At 33.5% G+C, this 24,390-nt stretch overlaps 1 protein-coding gene and 1 long non-coding RNA gene across 2 annotated transcripts; one reads left to right on the plus strand and one right to left on the minus strand.

Annotated features, from left to right (window-relative positions):
• The first annotated feature begins 546 nt into the window (after positions 1–546).
• Positions 547–24,353, plus strand: LOC136775644 (inner centromere protein-like). The gene is made up of 6 exons (XM_066730619.1): positions 547–2,284; positions 6,639–6,747; positions 15,840–16,172; positions 17,244–17,476; positions 19,515–19,847; positions 20,438–24,353. Exons 1-6 carry the CDS (start codon positions 1,995–1,997, stop codon positions 20,670–20,672), a joined length of 1,533 nt encoding a protein of 510 aa, XP_066586716.1. The 5' UTR covers positions 547–1,994; the 3' UTR covers positions 20,673–24,353.
• Positions 3,083–4,783, minus strand: LOC136775647 (uncharacterized). Its single transcript, XR_010822968.1, has 3 exons — positions 3,985–4,783; positions 3,530–3,739; positions 3,083–3,441 (listed from the first exon to the last, which is right to left on the minus strand). It is a non-coding gene; the product is annotated as an uncharacterized lncRNA (long non-coding RNA).
• Positions 24,354–24,390: the final 37 nt, after the last annotated feature.

Below are 24,390 nucleotides of genomic sequence, written 5' to 3' on the forward strand. Positions count from 1 at the left end.
ACTTTGGTAAAGATAAAATTTAGATTTTAACGCTTTGATATTCGTTGCGATTCAAAGAAATTTGCACAATTATCTTCTATATACTTACATTAATCTTATTATTAATAATTAAACAAAAAGAAGATAGAAAAATATTGGTTTTTCAGTAATTTGATTAAGTGGGCAGTTTCTTGTATTTTATAAAAACAAGTTACTACATAATTTTAATATTTTTCAGTTAAAATTGTCGAAAATATCGGAAAATTTCACTTGATTTATTCGTATTTGGCGCCATAAGAGATTTTTCGTCAATTAGCTCCTCCTTTGGGCACAGAGTAGAACTAAGAAGGTGGAATGAATAGTCGCGTTGTCAATCTAGATAATAATGTGTATCAAGTAAAGTACCCTCTTCGGCCCTATTGGTCCTTGGCATTAAAGGACACGAAGGATTTCCGATTTCTTTCTAACCAATGCAATTTGCTGGTCGTTGAATCTAGGAGAATTGTGCGGCGGCGCGTATATTCCCCTTCCCCTCTATTCCTGTCAGAAATATCACGTAGCTGACTGTAACCTGTAACATCGAGAACATTTCAGGTGGTTACTATAGCCAGTAATACTTACCCAGCAATTCCTGGCAAACCGGTGAATGGCCAAATTGCGAACACAAGAAAATATCGCTACATCCATGGATATTTGGTAGTTTTGAGAAATGGAGAAATTTTGTACGGATTCGAATATCGAATAAACATTATAGCACTTTTGAGAATTGGCTCGTTTGTGAATAAATAGAGCTGTGTATAAGCAAAAATACGTGTTGCGAGCGCGCGCGCAGATGGTAGCCAAGAATATCGAGTGTCCAGACCTGGTTGAGGAGAGATTCTTGCTGAGGCTGGAGGAGAGGATGAGAAATTCTGCGGGTGTTTGCGATGTCGGGCGTTCCGTCTAGAAACGTAACGGGGGACTCGACCTGAAATGAAAGCCGTTACCTCAGTGTTGGACTGGACGTGCTGGCGCGGGGAACGGTAGAAGTTAGCGCGAGATGTTGTGTTTTCGTACGGCCAATAACACCAGCAGTGCCTTCCTAACAAACGCAAAGTTAACCCGAGTTAGCTTCAGTTCACAGATCCCTCTAGTGTTTACCTGCTGCTTGAAAAATCAATTAATGGAAAAACCCGACTAAATCACTCAATTCTCATATGAAGAATAATATTAAACATCATCTCGGTTCAGAGTGAAATTATCGATGAAAAATTAGCAGCCAAGAAAGTGACTTTAGGTGTTAACAAAATTTACAAGTGTTTAACCGGCAGTTGTGCATTTACTAATATATATATTGTTCAGGTAACACAAGTCTACCGAGTTTTTACTTACGGTGAATTCTTATGGCGCGTGTAAAATATTTGCCCAGTTCGGGATGCCACTTTATGAATAAACGCCGAATGTTTAATTCTTCTAGGAATTCATGGGCTTTGAAAAGAACTGTATTAGAATGTTTCGTTCTAGTAAAAAATTCTGAAAAAAAGAGCTGAGGGAATTGTAAGGAAAAAATGAGCTTGAAAACTAGGTGCCTTCGGCTGTAAAAAAGAAAATAATTCTTACAAAACAGTAGAAAGGAGAGAAACTGGAGTAGAGTGAATAATCTTAATAAAGGAATTGGAAGCTGCAAAACGAATAATTGACAAAACATTTGGAAAGAATAATAGAATATTTCGTTGACAGGAGGAGATCGATAGGGAAAGAGAGGAAAGTAGGGGCTAGAGGGGAGCTGGGATAAAAACTAAGCGTTTAACTCCTGTTTATAAAGAAGTAAGGTTAGGAGGGGGCATGGAGGTGCAGTTATAGTAGTGGAGGATGCATCCGTCCGGATGGGAGTGGCGTTGAGTGGTTTGGCGGGAAGAAAGAAAAAAAGAAAAAGAGAGGAGGAAAAAGATAAAGAAAGGGATCTTTGTTTTGAGTCAGTGGGGCAAGTAAAAAAATAGGGATTCGTATCGGTGTTTGAGGAAGATATATTTGCAATGGCGACGACCGCTACTGAAAGGTTCGTGGCCTCCGACATGAGGCACTCGAGGAGCGAGGACCTTCTCGGTGCTGTCAGTTCCCGCTCTCCAAGCCCGATCACGCTCCAAACAACTGCGTCTGAAGACGATCTCATCGCAGCCAGTGCGCTACGTGACAGCTGCTCATCCACCAAACCATCCAGATCCCTCATGATTCCAAGAATCCCAGGGTCTCCCGGTATCCTTGCCGATCGCATTGATCCCGAGGATTCCATCAGAGATATCGTCACTGAAAATGACCTTTACAGGTAAACAACACTTTCATTTATATTTCCATTTTATAATTTTTGAATGCACAGAATACTTGATTCATTTTCCTTTTTTACCAGATCCTTTCAGTATATGTACATACGTATAACATTGTTAAGAGTAAATATATGAACTGAATATACATCTACTGGGCTAAATAGCAACAAAAACTAATCAATATCTGGAATCTTTCTCTCAAATTTACTTTAACTTCTCGATAAGAGCATTATTGCAATTTAAAAAAATTACAGTCACGAGGATGTTAATGATGAAATATTTATTTATAAATTTTCGTATTAGAGATTTCAAGTTTCAAACCAAAATAAATATAAAGTTTTGAAGTGTTTGTTGTAATTTTTGTTAATAACTTGACATGACGAAATTTTATACAATTGTTATCACAAATATACTAGGTCATCATAGCAATATGATAAAGGATTGTACAGGCATAAAGGAATGTCACACTTTAAAAACTCCTAGCCTATAGTTGCCAAAAAATAGATATACCCAGTTTACAAGATCAGTATGAGCTAACTGAGAAGCTCATAAAGAACATTTCATATTTCTTTTGTTTTATTATCAAAAGAGACACGGTAGTATCTTGGCGGCAAGTACATATATAAGTAGATAAAAAGATGCTTATACCGCCGTCGAGTTGACTAGTATTGCAAAGAATTATGTACAAAAACGTGACGTTGATGTTATTTTATCATGTGGATTAAATCTACATTGATCTTAATCGGATAAAAATATCGATATACAGATATAAATTTATTAATTCATCTTTCTTCCTCTACAGTTGTTAAGATCGCTAAAGTATTAACAAATATATATACTTATCGATCACTTAAGATAAAATCAATATTTTACACATACAATCTTTTCAATCTTACATCATGGCAAATGGCTTTATCGAATCCGCTTTTCTGTTCAAGATAAAGCAAAATTATTAACAAACAAACCTTCCTTGTCAGCAAACGTTTACTTTCATTATAAATAATAGAGAACACTGCAATTTTCACAGAAATGCACTTGTGTTGATCAAAGAATTATTCGAAGATAGATAATGTCTAAAAACCAGAAGAGTTTTGTTTTGGTTCGAAAAGTATATTCGCTTGTTTACATAACTAACGAACCCTCGAAACGAGCTTTATACCTGGAAAACGAAGCTTTTATTATGATTGTCTTTAATACGAATAGGTGCAATTATGTAAAATAATGTATGAGCTAAGAATCGAACACACCTTGTACCACAAAGAGTTCTGAGGCACCTTGGGTCATTCCATAAACTATTATGTCTGCAAAGTGTTACGAAACGTAAACCAAGCAATTATATTCTTGTTACAATCTATGCGTAAGCATCGTCATGAAAACGCCTATATTGACGTTATGAAATCATCGTCACAAAAAATATCGCTCTCCTCCTTCAGACTTATCCATTAACCTTAAATTAGCTAAAAGCGAACAAACCGGAAATAAAAAAACAGAGTCTATACATAGAAATTGTATCATTGAAAAGAGGATATCGATGGAAATAAGAAAAAAAAGGGAGGGAGAGGGATAATTCCGATTGTAAATGGGCTTAAAATCATCACGAGTTGGCACGTGATGTACGTGAGATGAAAAATATTAGAGAGGAATAGCAATAAGAGTCTGGCTGGATTGGTGCTAAATCCCAGACGAGAAGAGTGATTATTACCTGGCTGTAATATGTGATTCATCGCAAAGTACGGTATTTGGCAGGAAGCCAATAGTTACCACCCAGGTACTACCATAATGAATGTAGTCACGTAGCCGAAACAGTCGCTGCAAGGGCTCGTTGTCGGGCCACTTTTATTGTTCAATCCCGGTTCTAGAACAGTTCATTTCCCAGAAACAAGTGCGTCTAAAGCAAAACGTCTCAGGCTGCAGATATTTCGATTGGTAAACGTGTTATTTTACTTTCACTCGTGGACGCCTTCCCGCTGATTCTGTTGTTGTTGTCGCTGCTGCTGCCCTCTAGGCGTGATAATTTATAGGTTCCAATGAGAATGGGACGAAAAGTGAGAAAGGACGATTGGAGGGGAGTGAAAGAGGTCGTAGACTCTCGAGTATTCGATTACTGACTGACTTTATCTCGATGCACGAGTGGCTATTCTATTATTGCATTTGTATTATATTACATGTAAACATACACACACATATAAGGAATCCCGACACGGTCTACATCATTAATTTCTGCGGTTCGAAGAATCGCTCCTTCAACTCTTGCCCGAATTAGCGAACGTAACGAAATATTACACTTGAATCCTTCTCAGCTTTTGCAAATTTAGATATATGGCACTTTTTTAAATGACAGATTCACTACATTTACTAAGAGTACTATGAACTTTAGTGCTTCGTAAATTAAATCTGAGAATTGTAGATTTGTTCCTGATAACTTTCTGCAATGTTCCTCCAAACCTGCACAAATTTTACTGTGAAGTAATCTGATTTTTTACACTCTTATGAGAAACTTAAACTGGTATTTGAGAGTATAAATAAATCATTTGTTGTTATAATTTCCTGAAAAATAAAAAAAATACTAAAATAAAAAACTTTTAAGATTTATTTGTGATCAAAAGTCTTCGGTCGTTGTGTCAACATAAAGAGAACAAAACTAGTTAAAAATAAATAATAATAATGCACTAGCTTTGTAATTGAAATCCTAAGAAAAATTATAGTAAAAAAAAATTGTATTTTGAGCATACTCTTACTAAAAAATATCTTGTAGACCTATATATAGTTTCTATTCAGAAACAGAATTTCTATTGGTTAATTCCTAGCATATAAGCACGAACACCTGTTTATTTACCTTTTAACTATCAGGATCTACACCTGCAGCCTAGTTTCTACGTAAAACCACGAATTCACACGAAAAGAAAAAAAATGAAATACGAGTCAGTGTGCATTTGAAATAAACCGAGCAATGCTTTCAATAATAAATAATAAATACGTCAGTAGGAACTGGTGTTTTCGAATAGAAACTAGACAGCAGGTGGAGAAGTATCGTACTCACTCGAAGATAAAGTCAGATTTGCTCGTGTCTATCGAGATAAAATCGCACAAGCGCGTTCTTATGTCTCCCGCAGAACCACGATTCTTCGATTTCCGCTGGAAAGGACAGTTGTAGCAATAAAGCACGTGTCTCTATTTACTTTTCGCCAAGTACCGGCTCGCGCTCGATTGTAAATATGTCAATGGAGATCTGTATTTTAGAAAAGTGATTCTCTGCTACAGATGTGGATCCTCGATATTATCACAAGGAGAAGCGCTTGGGGTTAAACGACGCGAAAGCGAAAGTTGGATGGAATGAACGAGTGTATTATGAGCGAGCGAGCGGATAAACTTGAGTCTCCTGCACAAGAAGTGGCCTGGAGAGATGGAGAAAAGATGTGGGATATTGGAGAGAGAGAGAGAGAGAGAGAGAGAGGGAGAGATTCGATGGGATTGGCGTAGGAGAGATAAAGAGCGTGGATGAAAGTTTTGAATGACGTAAGAATGACGGAGAGGAAGGGGGGAGTATATTTTGAAGGAAGAAATGAGAAACTCGTTCGAGTAAGAAGATGCAACGAGGAAATTCGTGTTAGTTGAAGAGGAAGAGGAAGAGAGAGGAAAGATTTGATTTGGCATTGGCAGAAGAAGGATAAATAGCGTGGATGAAAGTTTCGAGTGACGTAAGAGATCCAAAAGAAGAAAAAGAGAAAATGTTTTCAAGCGAGAGAAAAGAAATTCGTTCAAAGTTAGAGAATATGGCGGAGGAGGAAGGTGAACAAGAGTTATGGGGGAAAAAATGAAAACAACGGGTAAAAGGAAATGTGTGTGTGTGTGTGTGTGTGGTTGAGTTTACAAATATGGAAGGATGATAAATGGGAGAGTAAAATAAAGCTTTTAAGGCAATTGTGGTAATAAAAATTGAGAGAGGAATTAAAGGGGGAAAAAAGCTTTGAAAATGATCTGGATAAAACGAAGAGTGAGAGAAGGATGAAGGAGAAAGGAGGAAGTGCACACACACACACACACACACATGTAATATTACTCATCCTGTGGTTTATCAAAGGAGTTGGAGAAATCGTGTTAAGGGGCTTGTCCCGTTGAATATTATTTTATAGCTTGCAGAATTTCCGCGTTCGGGTAATGTTTATTGGCTCTCCCTAGTTCAATGGGCGATCGTTACGACAGCCACAACTATAAAACTACAAGAAACTGTGCAGAAAAATTCATTAACTATAATCATTTCAATAATAATGAACTTCTACCTCTCGAAACACCCGATTCTTATTGCCCAGAAATTTCTTCACTGATTTCATATTTTTCTTTCTCTTATTATTATAGATTCGTGCTGTTCAAGCGTCATTACGATAAGTACGTGGCATTGTCGGCCAAATACGAGGAGGCTAAAGGCCTCGCCTACTACTTGGAGGAACGGTATCACGAAGTTAAGGTAGGCGGACCAAACCGTTTTGTCCCGGATCCCCCAAACCTACGACGAACAATCGCAGGATATCCTTGATTTTTTTTATAGATGACTCGCTCTATTCTTTTTTCCATCTCTAAAATATTTCGCGTTAAAAGCCAGGCACCAATATTTTAATAAAGATACTTTATTTTTTGCGAGTGTGGGCAGTTAGTATACAAAAAACAATGAATAATTTATTAAGTTCAACTATAAATTGCAATAAAGTTGTAATTTTATGAGAATATAAATGTTGTTTTTTAAAGCTATGATAACTGTGGTGAGGATAACTGTAGTTTTTTGTTACACTTTTAAGATATTTAGAGAAGGGGTGGGAGAGAGAGAGAGAGAGAGAGAGAGAGAGAGAGAGAGAGAGAGGATTTTGTTCCAAATCTTTTATACAGACCGAAGGAATTGTGAACAATAATGAAATTCCCACAATTTTCGCAGAGTACTGAACTCGTCGAGGCTTTCACGGTCAGGTTACGGATTTCGGTGAAGGAAGTGAACTTAGGATGGGTAGATTAAAAGGAATGTAGAGGGGGTGGATTATTGTTTCTCATGAGATAGTATCACACAGAATTGATGCGGTTGTATTCGAATTAACAAATATATATACAGATGAAGATCTTGCTAAAATTTTGTTTCTTAGAGGCCAAAATGCCTAAGGTTCCATTTTAAGTATTAAAACAAGTGTGTGTATATATGTATATAAGAGGAAAAAATACCACATCTTAAAATCCTGAATCCCTTTCAGAAGACTTCATAGTGCCGCGCCAAGTAGTAAAAGTAAATATACCTAACGGTAAAAGGGATTATGCAAACCCTGAGAACTGCTTTGCATCCTAAAGGTAATTAAGGTAATACCTACAAAGATTTCGGATGGGTACTGAAGATAGCATACTTTATATGTTGCACTCGATGCGATAAACCTTAATTTTATTTATCATAAGCTAAAGGGGTTTTTCTCATAATTAGAAGGTGACTGAGAACAGGATATACGCGTAATAGCGAGCAACCTGAAAATTAGATGATTGTCTCGCTTGGTGATTGGAATGAAACGCATTAAGGATGGAAGCAATTAGACCTAGATAAAACACTGGAAGCGAAAATAAACATTTTTCTTGTCTCCCTTAGAGCCATTTTAATTTGTAAACATTAATTATTTCAAAATATTCATGCACTGCATCTGTATTTCACCTTGCAGAACTTTTCCAAAGTCACTTCTAATTACATTTCCACTATTAAATGTGTTTGTAAAATTACAGAGATATGTAATATTTAGTCATTTTTATTTTTAAAATACCATCAATTTTAATATGATATTACGCTATTGATATTAAAAAGGCAAGTATAATGCAATAAAATTATTTGATAATAATTATGTGAATAATTCTATTTTTTTTTGTTTTCCTAATACATTAATTAGCATAATAAAAAAAGTAAATAAATGAATGAAAAGCTAAGGAGAATTAAAAAATTCTTCAGCGACTGGTAATTCGTGTCGAAGAGCGTTCTTACACCGAGGGATTACATTCGTATTGGTGGTCTAAAGGAGGATAGAAGATAGGAGGCGATAAACGATAGAAGAGTCTAGGCTGAATCACCACTCCTCGTTACTTAAAACTGGAACGCCTTTACTTGGCGAGAAGTGGGCCTCGCTTTTTACTTTTACAATTAATAATCGACGCGGATCGTGATGCATTATTTATCCGGTGTGCTAACCCGTAAAGCCGAATCGCGTACCACCACATTTTCTTTTCTTATATCGGTCAGTTCATTTCACGTTCGTCGATCAGATAAATTCCTGCCTAAATAGAAATCGTTCCTAGATAAAAACTTTTCTCGCTTTGTTATCCTCCTATGTTTTCTTTTCGATATTCGATTGTTGTTCTAGCACTTTCCAACAAATCTCTTGGCTTATGCGTCATTGACCTCAAAAATTATCCACGAGTGTTGTGTTGGATGTTTCACCTTGGAGTGAGATCTTACTATCTTTTTATTTATGAATAAATTTTTTAGTTCTTTTTTTAAGACCATTTCAAAATTTGTTAAATAATACTTTATTTACTGTTTTCAACAATAATATTAAAAATTTCCCAGAAGACAATTGTTTTTTGTATCGATGACCTTGGTTCTGTTGAAATAGTTTTTTTGCTTTCAAATGACTTTGGTTTGGAAAGAATGCTTTTTAGTTTTTATGATGGTATCGATGACTCTAGTCTTGCAAAGAATGCTCCCGTTTTTTTCCTTTTCTTATCCAATCTTACCTACTTCTAGATCTTAAATAAGCTTTATTTGTTTTCCTTCAAATATACCGATTGACCACTTCCCTATTGATTCCAATATATCTTCAGTCTTATCGGTTTTTATATCGTGTTTACTTTCTGTGGAAACTTTTTTTGTTCGTATATCAATGACTCTGGTCTTTGTGCGTGCCTAGTAATTTTTTCTTCCATCTAGTTGTATTTTTCATGAATATTATTGCAGGTGGTTTCAAAATCAATTGTTCCTTCTGTCTTATTGTTATGAATACACTTCTATTCAAGTGACCAAACACATTTTATTATTTCTTCTTTGATACAGTAACACGTTAAATGCGAAGCACTAAAAGCCAACTTTGCTTTTTTTGCCTTTCACTAAAGTTTTTCTCTCTTTACTGCATTCATTTTTCACTCTTCTCTCGTTGAGACCCTCTCAGCCGTGCCGATTGACCCTTTTCTCCTATAAAAAATATCTCTGTTTAAATAGACTCTTCAAAGAAAAAATTATTTGTTACAAAAATACATATATTGATTATTTTTTATATTTGCTTTTATTTCTAGAAACAAGTTTTTTTGTGTATTACAATTTTTTCGATAGAGTTATAAAAAAACCTTATCGTTCATGTTAACCAGTATAAATATATTAGAGAGAGAGAAAAAAAGAAAGTATAAAATAAACAATGTTGAAAAGTTGCATTGACTACCGGAACGTCGAGAATCTCGTTCATCGACCATCTTAAATCCTAAAGTGAATTCCCTGGTTGGTATTTGAGCGAAGATTACATTTTTTTGCTCAATTAATTTTTCACTTTCTTTACGCGAAAGAGGCTTCTCCGGTTATTCTGGTTGACCACAGGATGGCAGCATAGATGATTGGTCATCGTATCAGTCCTGTAACTGTATATGTATGCTTTAAATTTTTGAATTACGAGACTTTGGCAAAATTGATAAAAATGGCAAAAGGAAAAAATGAGATTTGAGTATAATAGAACAAAATAAAGATCCGTGTGACAAAAGAATAAATGACATATATTTCTGATCAGGAATAAAGAGAAATTATTTGGAATGGAAAAAAATTAACAAAGTACAGAGAGAATATTATGGGAAAATAAAGAATTATTAAAGAAATGTAGTATATATCTAATTAAAAAAGTGAAGAAATTAGACGATATATATATATGTATGTAGGAAAAAAGTTCTAAATAATTTAGTAGAAAGCAAAGCAATCGAAGAAACTTGAACTCACGTAACAAAACTTGTCGTAATGATCTCTAAATCACTAATATAAATTAACTTTATGACGTCATTATAAACAATTTTTGCTGAGTGGAAGGTAAGTTGAGTATATAAAAAAACAAAATGAGATTTTTTTATTACACTGAAGTAACAATAATCGCATAATACGAATTAAAAAAATATGAAGGGGGAATTATTAGAGATATACAAGAATAAAATAATTATAATAGGAAAAACATGAAAAATGTGGTGAATTTTATTATCAAAGTAAGGAAGAAAGTATGTAGACTAGAAAATGTAGTGAAAGGGGAAAGGAAGAAGGGTAAAAGAAAGGAACGATAAGAAATGGAGACTGTGTGCAGAGGAGAGGTGAGAGAAATCTTGTTGGGAATTGATGAAAACTCGTTGAGACAGCTTGACTTTTCAGGAAATTCTATCCTATCGGTCTGACAGGAAATTCGATCCGCTTTTAGCCAAGCCTCTTCTGGAATTAGTCGATGTCTCGCCTATATGTAATATGTTTCGATTTTCGATATTGATTGCGGAAGTTCTCGCCTTTTACACGAATTTAGGTCAAATCGGCCTATCGAGTCGATCGTTACGCAGATAATCGACAAAAGCTCCGCTTTGTATCTCGTACTTTCGGTGCTGCAGCATCATAAATGCAGCATTAAGAAAACGAAGGTTTCTTCCATTAAAATGTTAAATAGTAAAAATCTGGTTAAATTTTTTTTTCTTCAAAAATAGAAAAAAACCTACACTTATATATGATTTTTGAAAATATGATATCGTGATTTGTCAGCAAAATTTGTACGTCAATTATATTTTAGAATTTCATAAATGGATTGTTGGTATTGTTAATCCATCTTTAAATATATGTCTCTATTTAATTATTTTGAAGAATAATTGCAATAAATGTATCTACTTATATTTAATTATACCTCAATGCAAGGTACAAGTTTCAATTTCAGCGATAATGCAAAATGACTGGCTGTTTGTGCAAACGGTCGTGGTTACAGTGGATTTCTCATTGTAGTCGTGAGAACGATCGGTGTTTTTTTGCTAAAGGCTCGTCGCGATTGGCTAATCGCATTTTCCCCCGTAGAATAAACCGGAATTAAAAGAGGAAAAGTTTAATTATGATGGCTGGGCCGTATTAAAAGCGCGCGGAAAGCATTCATGCAACGCGAATCGAGTATTATTGAATGAGTCTCGGTCGGTTCCGCATAACTGTGAACGCGACCAAGATTTATTTCCTTTATTTTTTCTCTATTCAAATTGCAAAGATGTCGCGCAAAATTTTGTTCGATCTACTATCAACTTGATAGACGTTTCTTTATATCTTTAATTTTTGTTTACTCAATTTTTTCAGTCATAAAATCTTTTATTAAAAATAATTGGTATTATTTTTAATAAAATTTATATATAATAATTACTAATATAGCAGCTTCTATACACAAGAAACTTGCAAACTTTTTTTGTCTTTCCTATGATATTTATAGAATTATTTCTGTTGCCAAATATAAACTGTAAAGGTCACTCGTTGAATTCGTTCAAAGTTTATGTGCTGAGGCATAAAATTCCTGGAGAATTATTTCTGCCCGAGCAAATTTATCAGGGACGCGCGACGCTTTTTTTCTCACGCATATTTTGCGTATTCTGCGATAAACTTGAAGCTGCACTTGTATCGATTTCAAGGTCACGGGATTAGCCAGTCGCAAGGAATAAAATTACATGAGACACGCGTGGTTTCTTTTATGTTTCAGTCGAGTTCCCTCCTGGTCGTTAATGATAGGGCTAACAAAAAATCGATTTAGCTATTTTGCTTTTAAAGATTTTCAATGTACCGCATTGGACACAACATCAGCAAAATTGCCTTAAGATACCTTGAACTCTTTCTTTGCTATGAACAATTACAAGTCCATGAAAAAAAATGAAATATTATCGTTTTGAAAGTATTCCACAAAATTGTAAATTATTCTCAAGTTCATCCATATTTTTTCTTTGTTCTTAACAATAGGATTTTCCACGAGAAAAAGTAATTTTAATTATGATCGTTTTAAAAGATTTCCAAACAGCTGCAAATTTTATTTGAATCTATAGGTTGTCGCTGTCAATGATAGAATTTTTAAAAAAGTATTCTAATCAACAGGGCTAAAGATAAAAGACAATAAATATATACATATAAGAAAAACGTAATTGATTTTGTAGATTTTGAAAATCAAAAATAAAAAATAAAGTATTTTCTCCTTTATTTCTTTTTGTTTGTTTTCTTGTAATAATAAAACCTGACTGAATGGTTTAACGGATCGTTTGACTCGTACAAACGGATAATTGTGGAATATCATGATTTTTTTAAACACCAGGAACGTTGTTTTGCCATTCATTAGTGAATTTCCGTAAAGGTGTTAATGACGAAAAATTCTGCTATTTTCCCATGCATTGCTAGTTAGGAGATATTCTTTCGAAGATTGAAAAAATAGATTAGTTTCGTTATTTGATACGTGAGAATGTAAGATAACGTGACATCATTCTTAGAGCTAGCAATACCCGGGAAAAGTAGGTATGTAACAAACTTGTTCCAGTTCCAGCTGTCTCTTTAAAAAACAGTTTCCTCGCATTTAAAACAGTTTGGTTTCACTACTTTATCCGTGAGACTGAAATTAGTTGAAACTTCGATCAGTGTGAATCAAGAATGAGATGACGTCATTTTTCTCTCTCTTTCTCTGTCTCTGCCTTGAGGAAGTATACGTAAGATGATTCGATTATCAATATAATTCTAACAATAGATATGGTCTTTTGTTCGACTCTTCGAAAGATTTCAAATGTCTGAGCTTAAAGAAGATCGTTATATTTCTTGAAAGAGTTAGTGTTTTTTAAGGTATTCACACGTGTTTTGAATTTAAAACTATTCTTTTATTAAAATTGAATAATTAACGGTGCAACATTCATGTACGGTTTAAACACAATTGAGAACAGTTAAGTGTATTGACGTCATATTCATTTGTTTATTTTTAATTTTTTTATTTCCTTAAACAAATTATATTTTTTAATTTCTTTCATTATTCACATAGGGTTGTCATTTTAACAGTAGAAGTAGATCCCGTGACACTCCCTTCACTGATTAAAACTTTCTCATTATAACTTCAGACAATATTGATATATAAGTTACATTTCTTTCATTTAAGACTCATTTTAAAATCTCGCATTTTTTAAACTTCGAGATGAAGACAGTCTCGATTTTGATGAGCAGATTATTGCCTTCGTATAGAATTTTTTGCATAATCAAGAATTATTCGCAAGCCAAAGAATACAAATTACCTATTATGACAAAAGTCTCTTTATATCAGATTGTCAAATTAAAAAAATGAACTCATCGCTTATTTTCTGTTATACACTATATCAACAAAATAATAAATAATAAATAATTCACTTAAAGATTTCCTGAAAATAAAATGTAAAATCATTATTATAAAGCTTAAAAAATGTATTTATTAAATTTTACCAACAAAAGCTATAACTAATTCTATTAATCAATCAATTCTTTTAAACAAATTTACACTTACAATAATACTAAACTGCAGATGAGCGACCAACGATGACGTAAGCTCTCATTGGTATATAGGAAAATCGTGTGAAAAACGTGGGTATTATGAAAAAATAGTTGATTGTTAAATAAGAATATTCGACCTTGCAAGATACCACTACTTTATTTCTTTTGTATTTTCAAACATGAATATTAAAGATCATAAAGGTTTTGTTCTAATAAAACTTTACATCTGCATGATATGGGTTATAAATTCTCTGTCCATATCAGTTCTTTGTTTTAAATACTATTTTTAAATCAATAAAAATCTCTGCTATATGTGTGGGATGAATAATAATTTCTCTATGCAAATTACTTTCTTTTATTATATGCTGCTAGCATGAAGATTAAATGAGATCTTACGTATCAGCATAGTATTATTTAAATAAAAAGGAAGATAGATTTCAATACGCTACTGGATACGGAAGAATGGCTATAAGTGATATAACATGACAGGGTGTACCGAGGAAAAACGTGAGACAGGCTTAAATTGTCAGTATAGCTGTAACGACAGTACTGGTCGGTTGTTGGACTTCAGTGTCTGCTTCTTGCGAAGGGCGTTAAACCGAAGCCAGAAGATCGCGAGGCCAACGCTCCACCTTAATTAAAGTGAACCAATCAAATCTCAGAATCCACGGATCTTCTTCATTATTTTTTATCGACATCTTCCTCTTCCTTTCGCTAATAGTATTTTTTATTACGAAAAATCACTGTAATCTCTTGGTTAGACCATTTCTTTCCTGTCTTTAGTTTCTTCTAACTTTTACAATACAAATTGCATCTAAAACAAAGTAATTACATCTGAGATTTATTATCGAAGTTTCCTTTTTTTCTCAGAGGAAAATCTTTCAGTTGGATATAAGTAAATCGAATCTGGAAATCTGCAAATCTTTCATTAATCTCGCTTCAGTAATTTCTATCTTTTCATCATTTATTGTTAATTTCTTCCTTATTATTATTCTTCTGGGAAGAGAATCTTCGAGAATTGAAAATTTTCAAGTGATCCGTTAATGTATAAGGAGGATTCCGGTAAATCGGCTTATTCTGCGAGGGGATAATTGAATCTTTCTTACGGCTGAATGGAGAGGAGCGATGTGCTGTTAGGAGCTAAGAGAGCTCTTTTCCTATTTTCTAAACTCACGGTATGAATTTCTGATTGTTCTTTTTATTTATAAATTTTTAGTGCACTGTGTCGACTTATGAATCGAACTTACCCTTAAATATTACAATTTTTTAATTGGTTCCTTTCAACAATGAAATTACGTCAGATTTATTTTGTATTAATAACATCTGCCATTTTTCAGTAGTGGTAGTTATCCTCGATTTAAGATCCAGCTGATACTTTAACGATTTAACCAAGCCTTTATTGCACAGGAAGTACTAACTAATGGAAATGCATCAAATTTATTCATCACATTCATCAGCAACGCTCCACAAGCTATACGTTCTTCACGAAAGATTGTTTTGATTTTGCTAAATGTATTAATATTTATCAAGCATATTAAAGTCACTTATCTTGTAACATAAATGGCTGAAGAGCCTACAGTGATACATCTTTGTATATCATGAATTGTTAATGGACTGGAACAACATTTTAAAATATATGGAGCATGGAATTTATGAATATATTTTACGAAATCACAAAATAATAATTTAAAAATAACACATTGCAAAATCAACCGTAAAGTAGTCCTCGACTCTCTATTATTATTGCCCAATAATATTGCATTGAAATATTAAGAGTTCCCCCAGACGGTATTCATTCCATACTGATACCATCCACAGAATGTTAATGATGTTACGTAATTTGTATATTTTTTATTTCTTACCATATCCACTCTCATACCGATAGAGAAATGTATAACAACACAAGTATATGAGAAGTAGAAGAAATTAATGATAGAATTTGGAGTGGAGGAAAGTTTTAACTTAAATTAAAAGTAGATTTATAGTTAGTTTGTTTAAGAAGCGTAAAATTTCTCGTTTGTTTTCAGGCCGAAAGGGACAAATTGGAGGAGACGCGAAGGGAATTGGAGGAGAAATTAGAAGGATGCGAGACGGAATTGAGAGGGAAGGAGGATGAGTTGTTTTTGCAGCTCGAAAGGAATTTGGGATTGGAAGAGGAAGTCGAGAGGGCCAGAGTGGACAGAGATGACTGTCTGGCGGAGCGAAACAGACTCGATCATCAACGAGAAGTCTCGCTTCGTAGACTGGAAATGCAACTCGCGCAGAACGAGATCACCAGGAGAACGTTGGAGCGGGCTCGGCAGGAGGTCATCGAGCAGGCGACGATAATCCGACAAGAACGGGATGCCCTCGAGAGAGAGGTAACCACCTTCTTCTCCCACCTGAGATTCCAGATTTTAGTGTTTTAGATTTCTCATAACTTGACAGTATTTCAACCACAATATTGTAAATCTATATAAAAGAATTAAAAGATGGAAGGAGAAGGAAGATTTTCTGTCATTTCATGCAAAATTAATGAGACAATACGTTGAGGGAAGCTGGTACAAAGTTGATCAAAATTAATAGTTGAGCTAAGGAAAATTCGATACAGCGAAGCACGAAAGGGTTTTATTTGTAATGAATAAAAAATTAACGATTCGTTGATGAAAAAGTTTTGTAGAACGCGGTGGACTGGTTACTTACTTTGATTTACCAAAGAAAAGAGAAAAACAGCGGAGCAACTGTACAAAATTTCAATCACGTTAAATCATTCGCCTCTCTCAATGCGTCCAATCATGCTTTTTCATTCTTGACGGGCGTTTGACAGTAGTTTCGTATTTTCTTTCGTAATAAATCTCTAGCTCTGTGAAATTCTTTGATTTCTTGGATTTACTTGTCGACGTGATTTGTGGCACTGAGTAAAGAGATTGGAAAGAATGATAAAAATGAGTTGCATGACTGGTGCTTCGAGAGCGAGAGAAAAAGAGATGATAGACGTGCCACGTAAAGATGGGAATAAACAAAGAGTCGAGCAGATGGATGAAGGAAGAGAGAGAGAGAGGACGATATGAAGCGATAAGTACAGGAATAAATGGAGAATGTTCGAGATTGTTGGATAGGTGAATAAACAAAAAGTGGATGTAATAGGGGAGATGGAGCGGGAGAGATGGGAATTATGTAAGAAATGAGGCAGATGATTGGGGGGATTTAGAATAAGTGGAGGAGGAAGGTAAAAAAAGTAGAGAGGGGGGAGAAAGCAAGGATAATTTGAGTACGACTATTGAGTACCTATGTGGATCAAGGATAAGTAATATGAAGATTTATGGAGAAAAAAATAAAGAGTGGCAAATAAAGAAAAAGATCTATAGTAGGAAGTGAGAAACGTGTAAAGAGAAAGAAATATAGGCAAAATAGTGTAACTTATTTTCTAATATGTTTCTAATTTTTTACAGAATAATGCATTGAAGCAGAAGTTGCGCGTGAAGCGCGACGAATTGGGTGCGGAGAGACGTCGAAGAGAAGACGGAGTGGCAGCTTTAACGCGTGAGACGATAACGCTTAGACATGCTGCGAGACATCTGCAAGCAGCGACTCTTCATGCAACTTCCTGTCGACGACGTCGAAGATGCTCCGTTTGTCTCTATGCGAGGCGAACCTTCGCTGAAATCGACGACTTCAGCGATCCGTAAGTTTCGCAAACTCCGATGTTCCAGTCCCGAAGAAACTTCTCGTTTATTTATCATTTATTTTCTAATCGACCATCTGACTGGTTGGATAAAACTGATCCCTTCAAAGTCGTTATTACCATGTGGATAGCGTCAGTCAATATTCTGCTGTATTCAATTTTATTTTTATTATAACTGGTCGCTGAAGTTCAATCAGCAGTGAAACAGATAGCCCATGAAGATTGTCAGAAGGAAGGAGATTTAGTAGTTTGTGATCAGATATATTCAGAACGTTCGAGATATCCTGGAGAACACGATTTAAATATCATTAAATTTCATTGGAACGCACTGCCTACTTTTGAGACTATCTTTTATAGCTCCTCTAAATCATATTGGATATGAATGGATTTGATCGAATCTAGTTTTGAAGCGGAACACTTTCTAGCGAATTTTAGTAGATCTACGCGGATATCGGTAGGTCTAGAATGAGCTGTCTATGATATTGATCTCTCGCATATTTTATTTAGCATTTTCTCCCATGTAACTCATTCATGCCTTATTGTCTACTGACTCGTGTTTGATTATCTTTATTGTGTTATATTTGGATTTTCTTTCGTCAAACTTTTTATTGTGCTTCTGCGAAATAATAAGTCTATTAGTTATTTAAAAATCATTGAGTAATGGCTATTATAAGTGTGAGTTTTTGGCACTAGTTTCTTTGGCTTGGCACACCATCAGTAGATTAATAGTAATAAATTTCGTAGTTAATTAATATTAATTACTATAAATACTCGTTAACTTTCACCAAAATCAACGATTATGAGTAATCGTTGGGACAATGAAACTTTCCACGTTTATAAAAAAAGCTCTTGCATCAGCAAAAGAAATGAAAGGAGCTATTTATCACTGACTTTCGTTCATGTGAATTAACTATCTTTTAGTGCACGCTCATTAGCTGTATTGCTATATTCAAACTTTCAATTTTCTATCAGACTTTATTATTATAATTCAACAGAATAGAGTCTTTTACTTTTCCACACTTATCTTAATTAAACTTTAGTGAAATTCAGAGACTACCAGATGTTTGAATAAATTAAATCCTTGATAGATACTTATTCTTAATTTAAATTTGTCAGGAATAAAAAGTAAAAGATTCAAATCATTTATGACAAAATTCATTACAAATAAACTTAATACCTAAAGATTATTATTTGTAAATCAGATAAGTTAAATTTTGTATATTTCGATAAACTAGTTGTCAAGTAATATAAATTCAGTGTCGTATATATTCTGAAATAGAGTAAAGTAATCGCGAATCTCAGATTTTATGAGTTTCGCTGTTTTACAGACAGACCTCGTAAGTAACGCTATGATAATAGGTTTAATGTGCAAAATTAATTGACAGCGCATTTATAATATAGCTACCCCAGGTAGTAAAATTAGTCATAATGACATTGAAACGTTGGATTGTAGCTCATCAGGATATCATTACGATCAATTTATCACCTATTACAAAAACTACAATATAATTAATAATTACATATACATTTTTGTGTTTATAAAAAAAAGGTATTAACATAATTGAATAAGTAACAGCAAAATAACGATTCCTGGTCTTCAATTTACAGTTATTTCTTGAATCCAATTCATGATGTTGGGTAAATGCAATAAGCTTTGCCTAGTATTGATTACCAAGTCTACAGTAGAGTAAAATTTGTGCTCCATCGGGAAAATTGTTTCGTAATTCCGATGTTATTAAGGCCAATTTTGTTGCCTGGATGTTGAAATAATTGAGCAACTATTATCAAGGGATTACCAGGTGAAACAAGAATATCAAAGAAATTTGCTGTTACTCCTTGAATTACATTTGCATTGCGCGGTAAAATCAAAAAGTTGCACTTCATTTTGATTGGCATAGCTGACATGCTGGATGGGCAATAATTGAGAAAGCATTTGTACGAATAAACGCATCAGTTGTTGAGAAACGATGAAACGTCCAATGTCCAATTGGTATACCGTTAGATGTTTGAGGTATTAAAGAAGGAAATTGAATTTCAGCGGTCATTTATTCAAGTGCCTTGAAGCACCTCTGCAAGATCTGCGAAGCTGGCTACGACCCGCAGCAGGTGCAACGGCCGGTTCATCGAACGAACAGCAAACGGTTTCATCCATGGCTGTTGGTGCTTTGAATTATATCGATGATTCGAGCAGCAGCAGCACCAGCAGTAGCGCCGATGATCCTGATGACAGGGATGCAAGAGGATCCAGCTCCAGCAGCAACAGTGCTTCTGATGATGAGGCTTATCCTGCCACTCCAGTTCCTGAAATCTCTTTATCTTCGGCCACATCAACCGCACCTCCTACCGCCAGAGCCTTCTCTTCTGACTCAGGGTCAGTCTTAGTAAAAAGATACCATTCCTCGTTCAATGCATTCTCTTTTTTTATTGTTAAAATAAAGGCGAATCTTGGAAATTTGCTAATACCTCGAAATTAGAATTCTATAATATGTTAAGCAGAGAAAAAATGTAGTAAGAAATATGTATGGTTTATTAGAAAATGTTGGCTAGTTTCGAGTAGGGATCTGATGAACCGATTTCTCGTTCGACAATGCTTGCAAATTAATGTCATTAATATAATATTGAAAAACTTTCACTGTAATATTGATTAATAGCGATTATTGGCAATTTTCTTAATTTCTGTTTTAATTTTCTCAGAAAAGAAATTGATAATAAATTTTTATTCTTTAAAAATAAATTTATGATCGTTAGTATGGGTTAATTACACGTGAAAATTTGATAAATCATTATGCGATTAATCTCGTTATTGTATTCTTTGAGAGGTGTCTAAGATTAGTTATAAAAATTGCTTAGCGGAAATGAGAATGAGTAGCAGACAAGATCATTTTTCATGCTTCTGGTGTAATTAAGTCTGAAAGGAGAGAAGTGAGGATGTGCTAATCGGCGGATGCTTACAATTTTCAGATTCTCGTCGGAGGTTGGAGATCGGAGATCGCGGAATTATGAAAATGGCGCGAGGCCTGGTGGAGGTTTTAGCAGTGGAGCCAGCAGTAGAAAAGTTAGCGAGTCACTTAGTGGGGGAGAAGCTGCCGAACACTCTACACCTGGAGGATTCTCGCGTTCAAAATGGACCTCGTCATTCCGAAGACTACTTGGGCGGACGTTGAAACCCAAATCTTTGTCTGATCGATCCACTTGAATGATTTTTAAACTGGATAAACATTTTAGCCTCTAGCTTCACGATGGATGTTTCTTGGAACTAACTTTTTGTCAAATTGCTCCTCCTCAATAATTATTAAGTATAACGTCGACTTTGCAGATTGAACAAACATGAAAACACTAACTTATTTAGAATTTATTCATTATGGTATACATCTTTCGCCTTACGTAGCGTTAATTGCTTCATTTAAGAAATAAAACACGCTCAATATGAACTATTTAATTTTATAAGCTGCTTAGGCATAAACTTGAAGACTTCATTATTGCCCAATTGTTTTTTATGCTGACAGACAATGCAGGCAAATTTATAATACATTCCTAATATAACGTAGACTTCGTCTTTAAATTTACCAATAAATCGTTAGATATACGCATTTTACAATTATAAAACAATTGATCATTGTAAATGTAAAAAGAAAACATGATTCATAATGCAGAACACTTTGACATTTAAAGAATCATAAAGCAATGCTAGATTTCTAGTTATAACGATTTTAGCAAATTTAATAGTTACAACTTATAAAAAGCGCAAAGTCCAAAATATTAAAAGTTAAATATTGTTAAATGACATGAATGTTATGATTGGTATTAGAACGAAAATGAATTTTTAAGAAAAGTTCATTGATGAGAATTTGAATCATGTTAAAAAAAAGACCTTAAATCTTTTCAGAACTGAAAAAACATTAAAATTTATAGAAATAAATCAAGAATGAACAAAAGAAACTTTATTACGAACACTGATGAAGTATTTAGCAAGTAATGTTTTATATTATAGTACAAGCTTGAGGAGGAATGCTAGAAATTTTCATTTTGTAAAAAATAATGTACCGTGCCAAGAGATGCGTGTTGCATGATGGCTTTTTAGATAGGTCTGTCATTAATAAGTGGACGTATTGACGAGCGAATTAATAATAACTGAAAGCTATTTGATATGCAATGTATCAAGTTCACTATTGAATTGTAGTTCTCTATAAGTTTATGTCAATAAGGAATAGCTGGTTGTAATTAGTCCAATAATGATAATGCGTGTATACTATAAACGGAGACAAATGGTTTCTGAAATGTGCGTAAAGAATAGTTTAAGCGAAAATCGATTGGACCATGATACTGAATGAATTTAATTTTTTATGAATGTGTATTACTTTTTAAGTTAGTATTATTACAAATATTTCCTAGAAACTAAAAATCTTTTTCGTTCGGCTAAGAAAGCTGATTATATTTTTTTGCATCGTATCGTGATGCACTCAGGCACAGGGAGAGAGTAAAAGGTTTCCTAGTTAATGTAGACTACACGAAGATTTAATATAGGCATGAATCTTGCCTCGTGGATGAGTATAACGAAATAAACATAGTCTGCTGTTTAATACTGCCAGTATATATGCACGTAGTACATTAATGCGTTATCGGTATTGAATTCGTGTATACTAGGTATTGATAAGCACTGACTATTAATGACTCGTATCGTGGGAAATATCTACATAGTTGTATAAAGTATATGACGTTTTATTGGAATATACTGTCTGTACACGGTCATAAAATATTAATTAGGTCTTCCTCAAATTTTTATTGATTTAGTATCTATTTCTCTCTTGTTGGAGTTCGCTAAATTTCTGGACAAGTCCAGGCTTCGAACATTAATGTGCCTCTTCTAGATATTATGTAAATTTAATTAAAACCTTTTTAATTTTGACCGTTCCACATGTACTTGAAGCTACACGTTTTCGAACCGTCCAAGAATAATTTCTTTCTTATTCTGTATTTGCAGAAAAATTTGTGCCGTGAGAACTAGTTTTATGAGACACAAATCTGATACACTGTAAATCAGATCCATTGTACAATCAAGAGAGATATCGGTGACTCAACAGCGACACAGACACTTTTAACATCGTGAAAACTTAACAAATTCTTTCCTGGGATCAAATATGCATCTTAATAAATACCTTACGGAACGATAATTTGGTGAAAAGATTGATATTGAATATAAATATCTTGTGCTAATGAATTTAACATTCGCACTATGTACGCTTATCATGGTTTTTTTTGTTATAGAAAAAAACTTGATTATATTTCATTTTTCAACAAAATAATTGCTATAGTATCAAATTCTGAATAAATTGAGTGATTTATGAATGAATAACGTAATTCCGTAAAGTACAATATAGGTTAAAGATAATATTTTATTTATTCATTATTTAAAATATCATTGCGATGTGAGATTGTGATTACTGCAGAAGATCAATATTGTTAACGTGTTTTTATATTTAGAAAATCTTTAATGCTTGTTCTCTTCTTACGATATAGGAATTGATAAAACGATAGTTAATAACGAACGGTCGATGGAAACATGCTTAAGAATTGACAGTTAAATGTAAATTATTAGTTTAAATTTCCACTGTATGTATATCTCTAATGCTAGAAACAGAAAAGATTATTTGAAACTTCACAGTTTATTGTTTGATGTTTTCTAATTCATAATGGTATTCAACTGTTACTGATGTTTTTCTAATCATACTTGCTATAGGTATATATACTCAGAATGATCAATTATAATAATCGAATTGACAGAAAAAGTTTAATTAGTATCGGAAGTATTTTGAAACTCCTTAATTAACATTTATAAATTACAATGAATTAGATTATTATATATATTAAAATTCAAATATTATAATAGAGGTAGTTGCAATAAAGTCAATTTTAGGTATAATAATATAAATTATAAAGTTTTAAATAGATTTTAGGCAGCTGGATAAATAAAAGTTTTGATCGAACAAATTTAGAAAATCTAAGATGTAAAAATTCCTTGAAGCAATTGATTTCACATTGTAAAACATGGGCCTTATTCAATTAAGTTTGTCATACAAATCCACACAAATTTAATTCCTCTATCGAATGCTTCTGATTGGCAATTCGATTAAGTTTATTAGCTAAATTTATAAAACTGATAATTTACACATAACAAGCAAAATCGACCGAGCGTAAACAATGTTCATTAATTGCTTAAATTTTATTTATTGATTTGGCGCAAGGTGCTCCGATAGTTAAACTTAAAACTTTATCTATAGACCTTATTTGTTAGAATACAACTACATCTAGAAAAACATTTCATTGTACACTTAACTAATACTCAGATTTGTTTCAGTTTGTTAAATTACGCATTGGGAAAGACTATACAAACATGAATCAATTCTATAACTTTTGCCAATATTTTACAACGACGCTCGAACAAAATTTAAAGTCAAATTTAATAATATGTGCAATAACTTGATCTCGACAAAGTGTTCTAAATTGTAATTATTATTCTGTTTATAATCTCTTATCCATTGGCATTTTAATGTAAATATTTATTTTATTTTAATAACACTTGTACATTTTCTTTTTCATTTTACGGATGAAGCGCTTCTGAATGGTAAAATTTTATGCATTTAATTTATATTTACTGAATGTATTGAAGGGCCTCATAACATACCTATTTTGCAAAGTGGCTATAGCTTGTTACTATCTAAATGTATATGTACAAACTTGTACCAGGAATTTAAAATTGTTTTCATTTATATTCATTCTATTATACGCTCTATCGTTATACTATATGGAAAAGCTTTGTGCAGAATTATTGCACATTTTGTACATATTTGTCGAAAATAAAAGCTACCATAAAAATTTAGTCGATTATTTATTAATTATGACAGCCATATTAAATA

The sequence above is a fragment of the Prorops nasuta genome, unplaced genomic scaffold, assembly GCF_024137725.1.
Source record: "Prorops nasuta isolate Cenicafe-Biocafe unplaced genomic scaffold, Cenicafe_Pnas_1.2 PNAS00008, whole genome shotgun sequence".
NCBI lineage: Eukaryota > Metazoa > Arthropoda > Insecta > Hymenoptera > Bethylidae > Prorops > Prorops nasuta.

Bases quoted from the DNA above. Each gene is read 5' to 3' on its own strand.
- LOC136775644 (XM_066730619.1), top strand. From the start codon at position 1,995: ATGGCGACGACCGCTACTGAAAGGTTCGTGGCCTCCGACATGAGGCAC. The intron at 16,173-17,243 runs GTAACCACCTTC...AATTTTTTACAG, and splicing joins GGGATGCCCTCGAGAGAGAG to AATAATGCATTGAAGCAGAA. The intron at 17,477-19,514 runs GTAAGTTTCGCA...ATTGAATTTCAG, and splicing joins ATCGACGACTTCAGCGATCC to CGGTCATTTATTCAAGTGCC.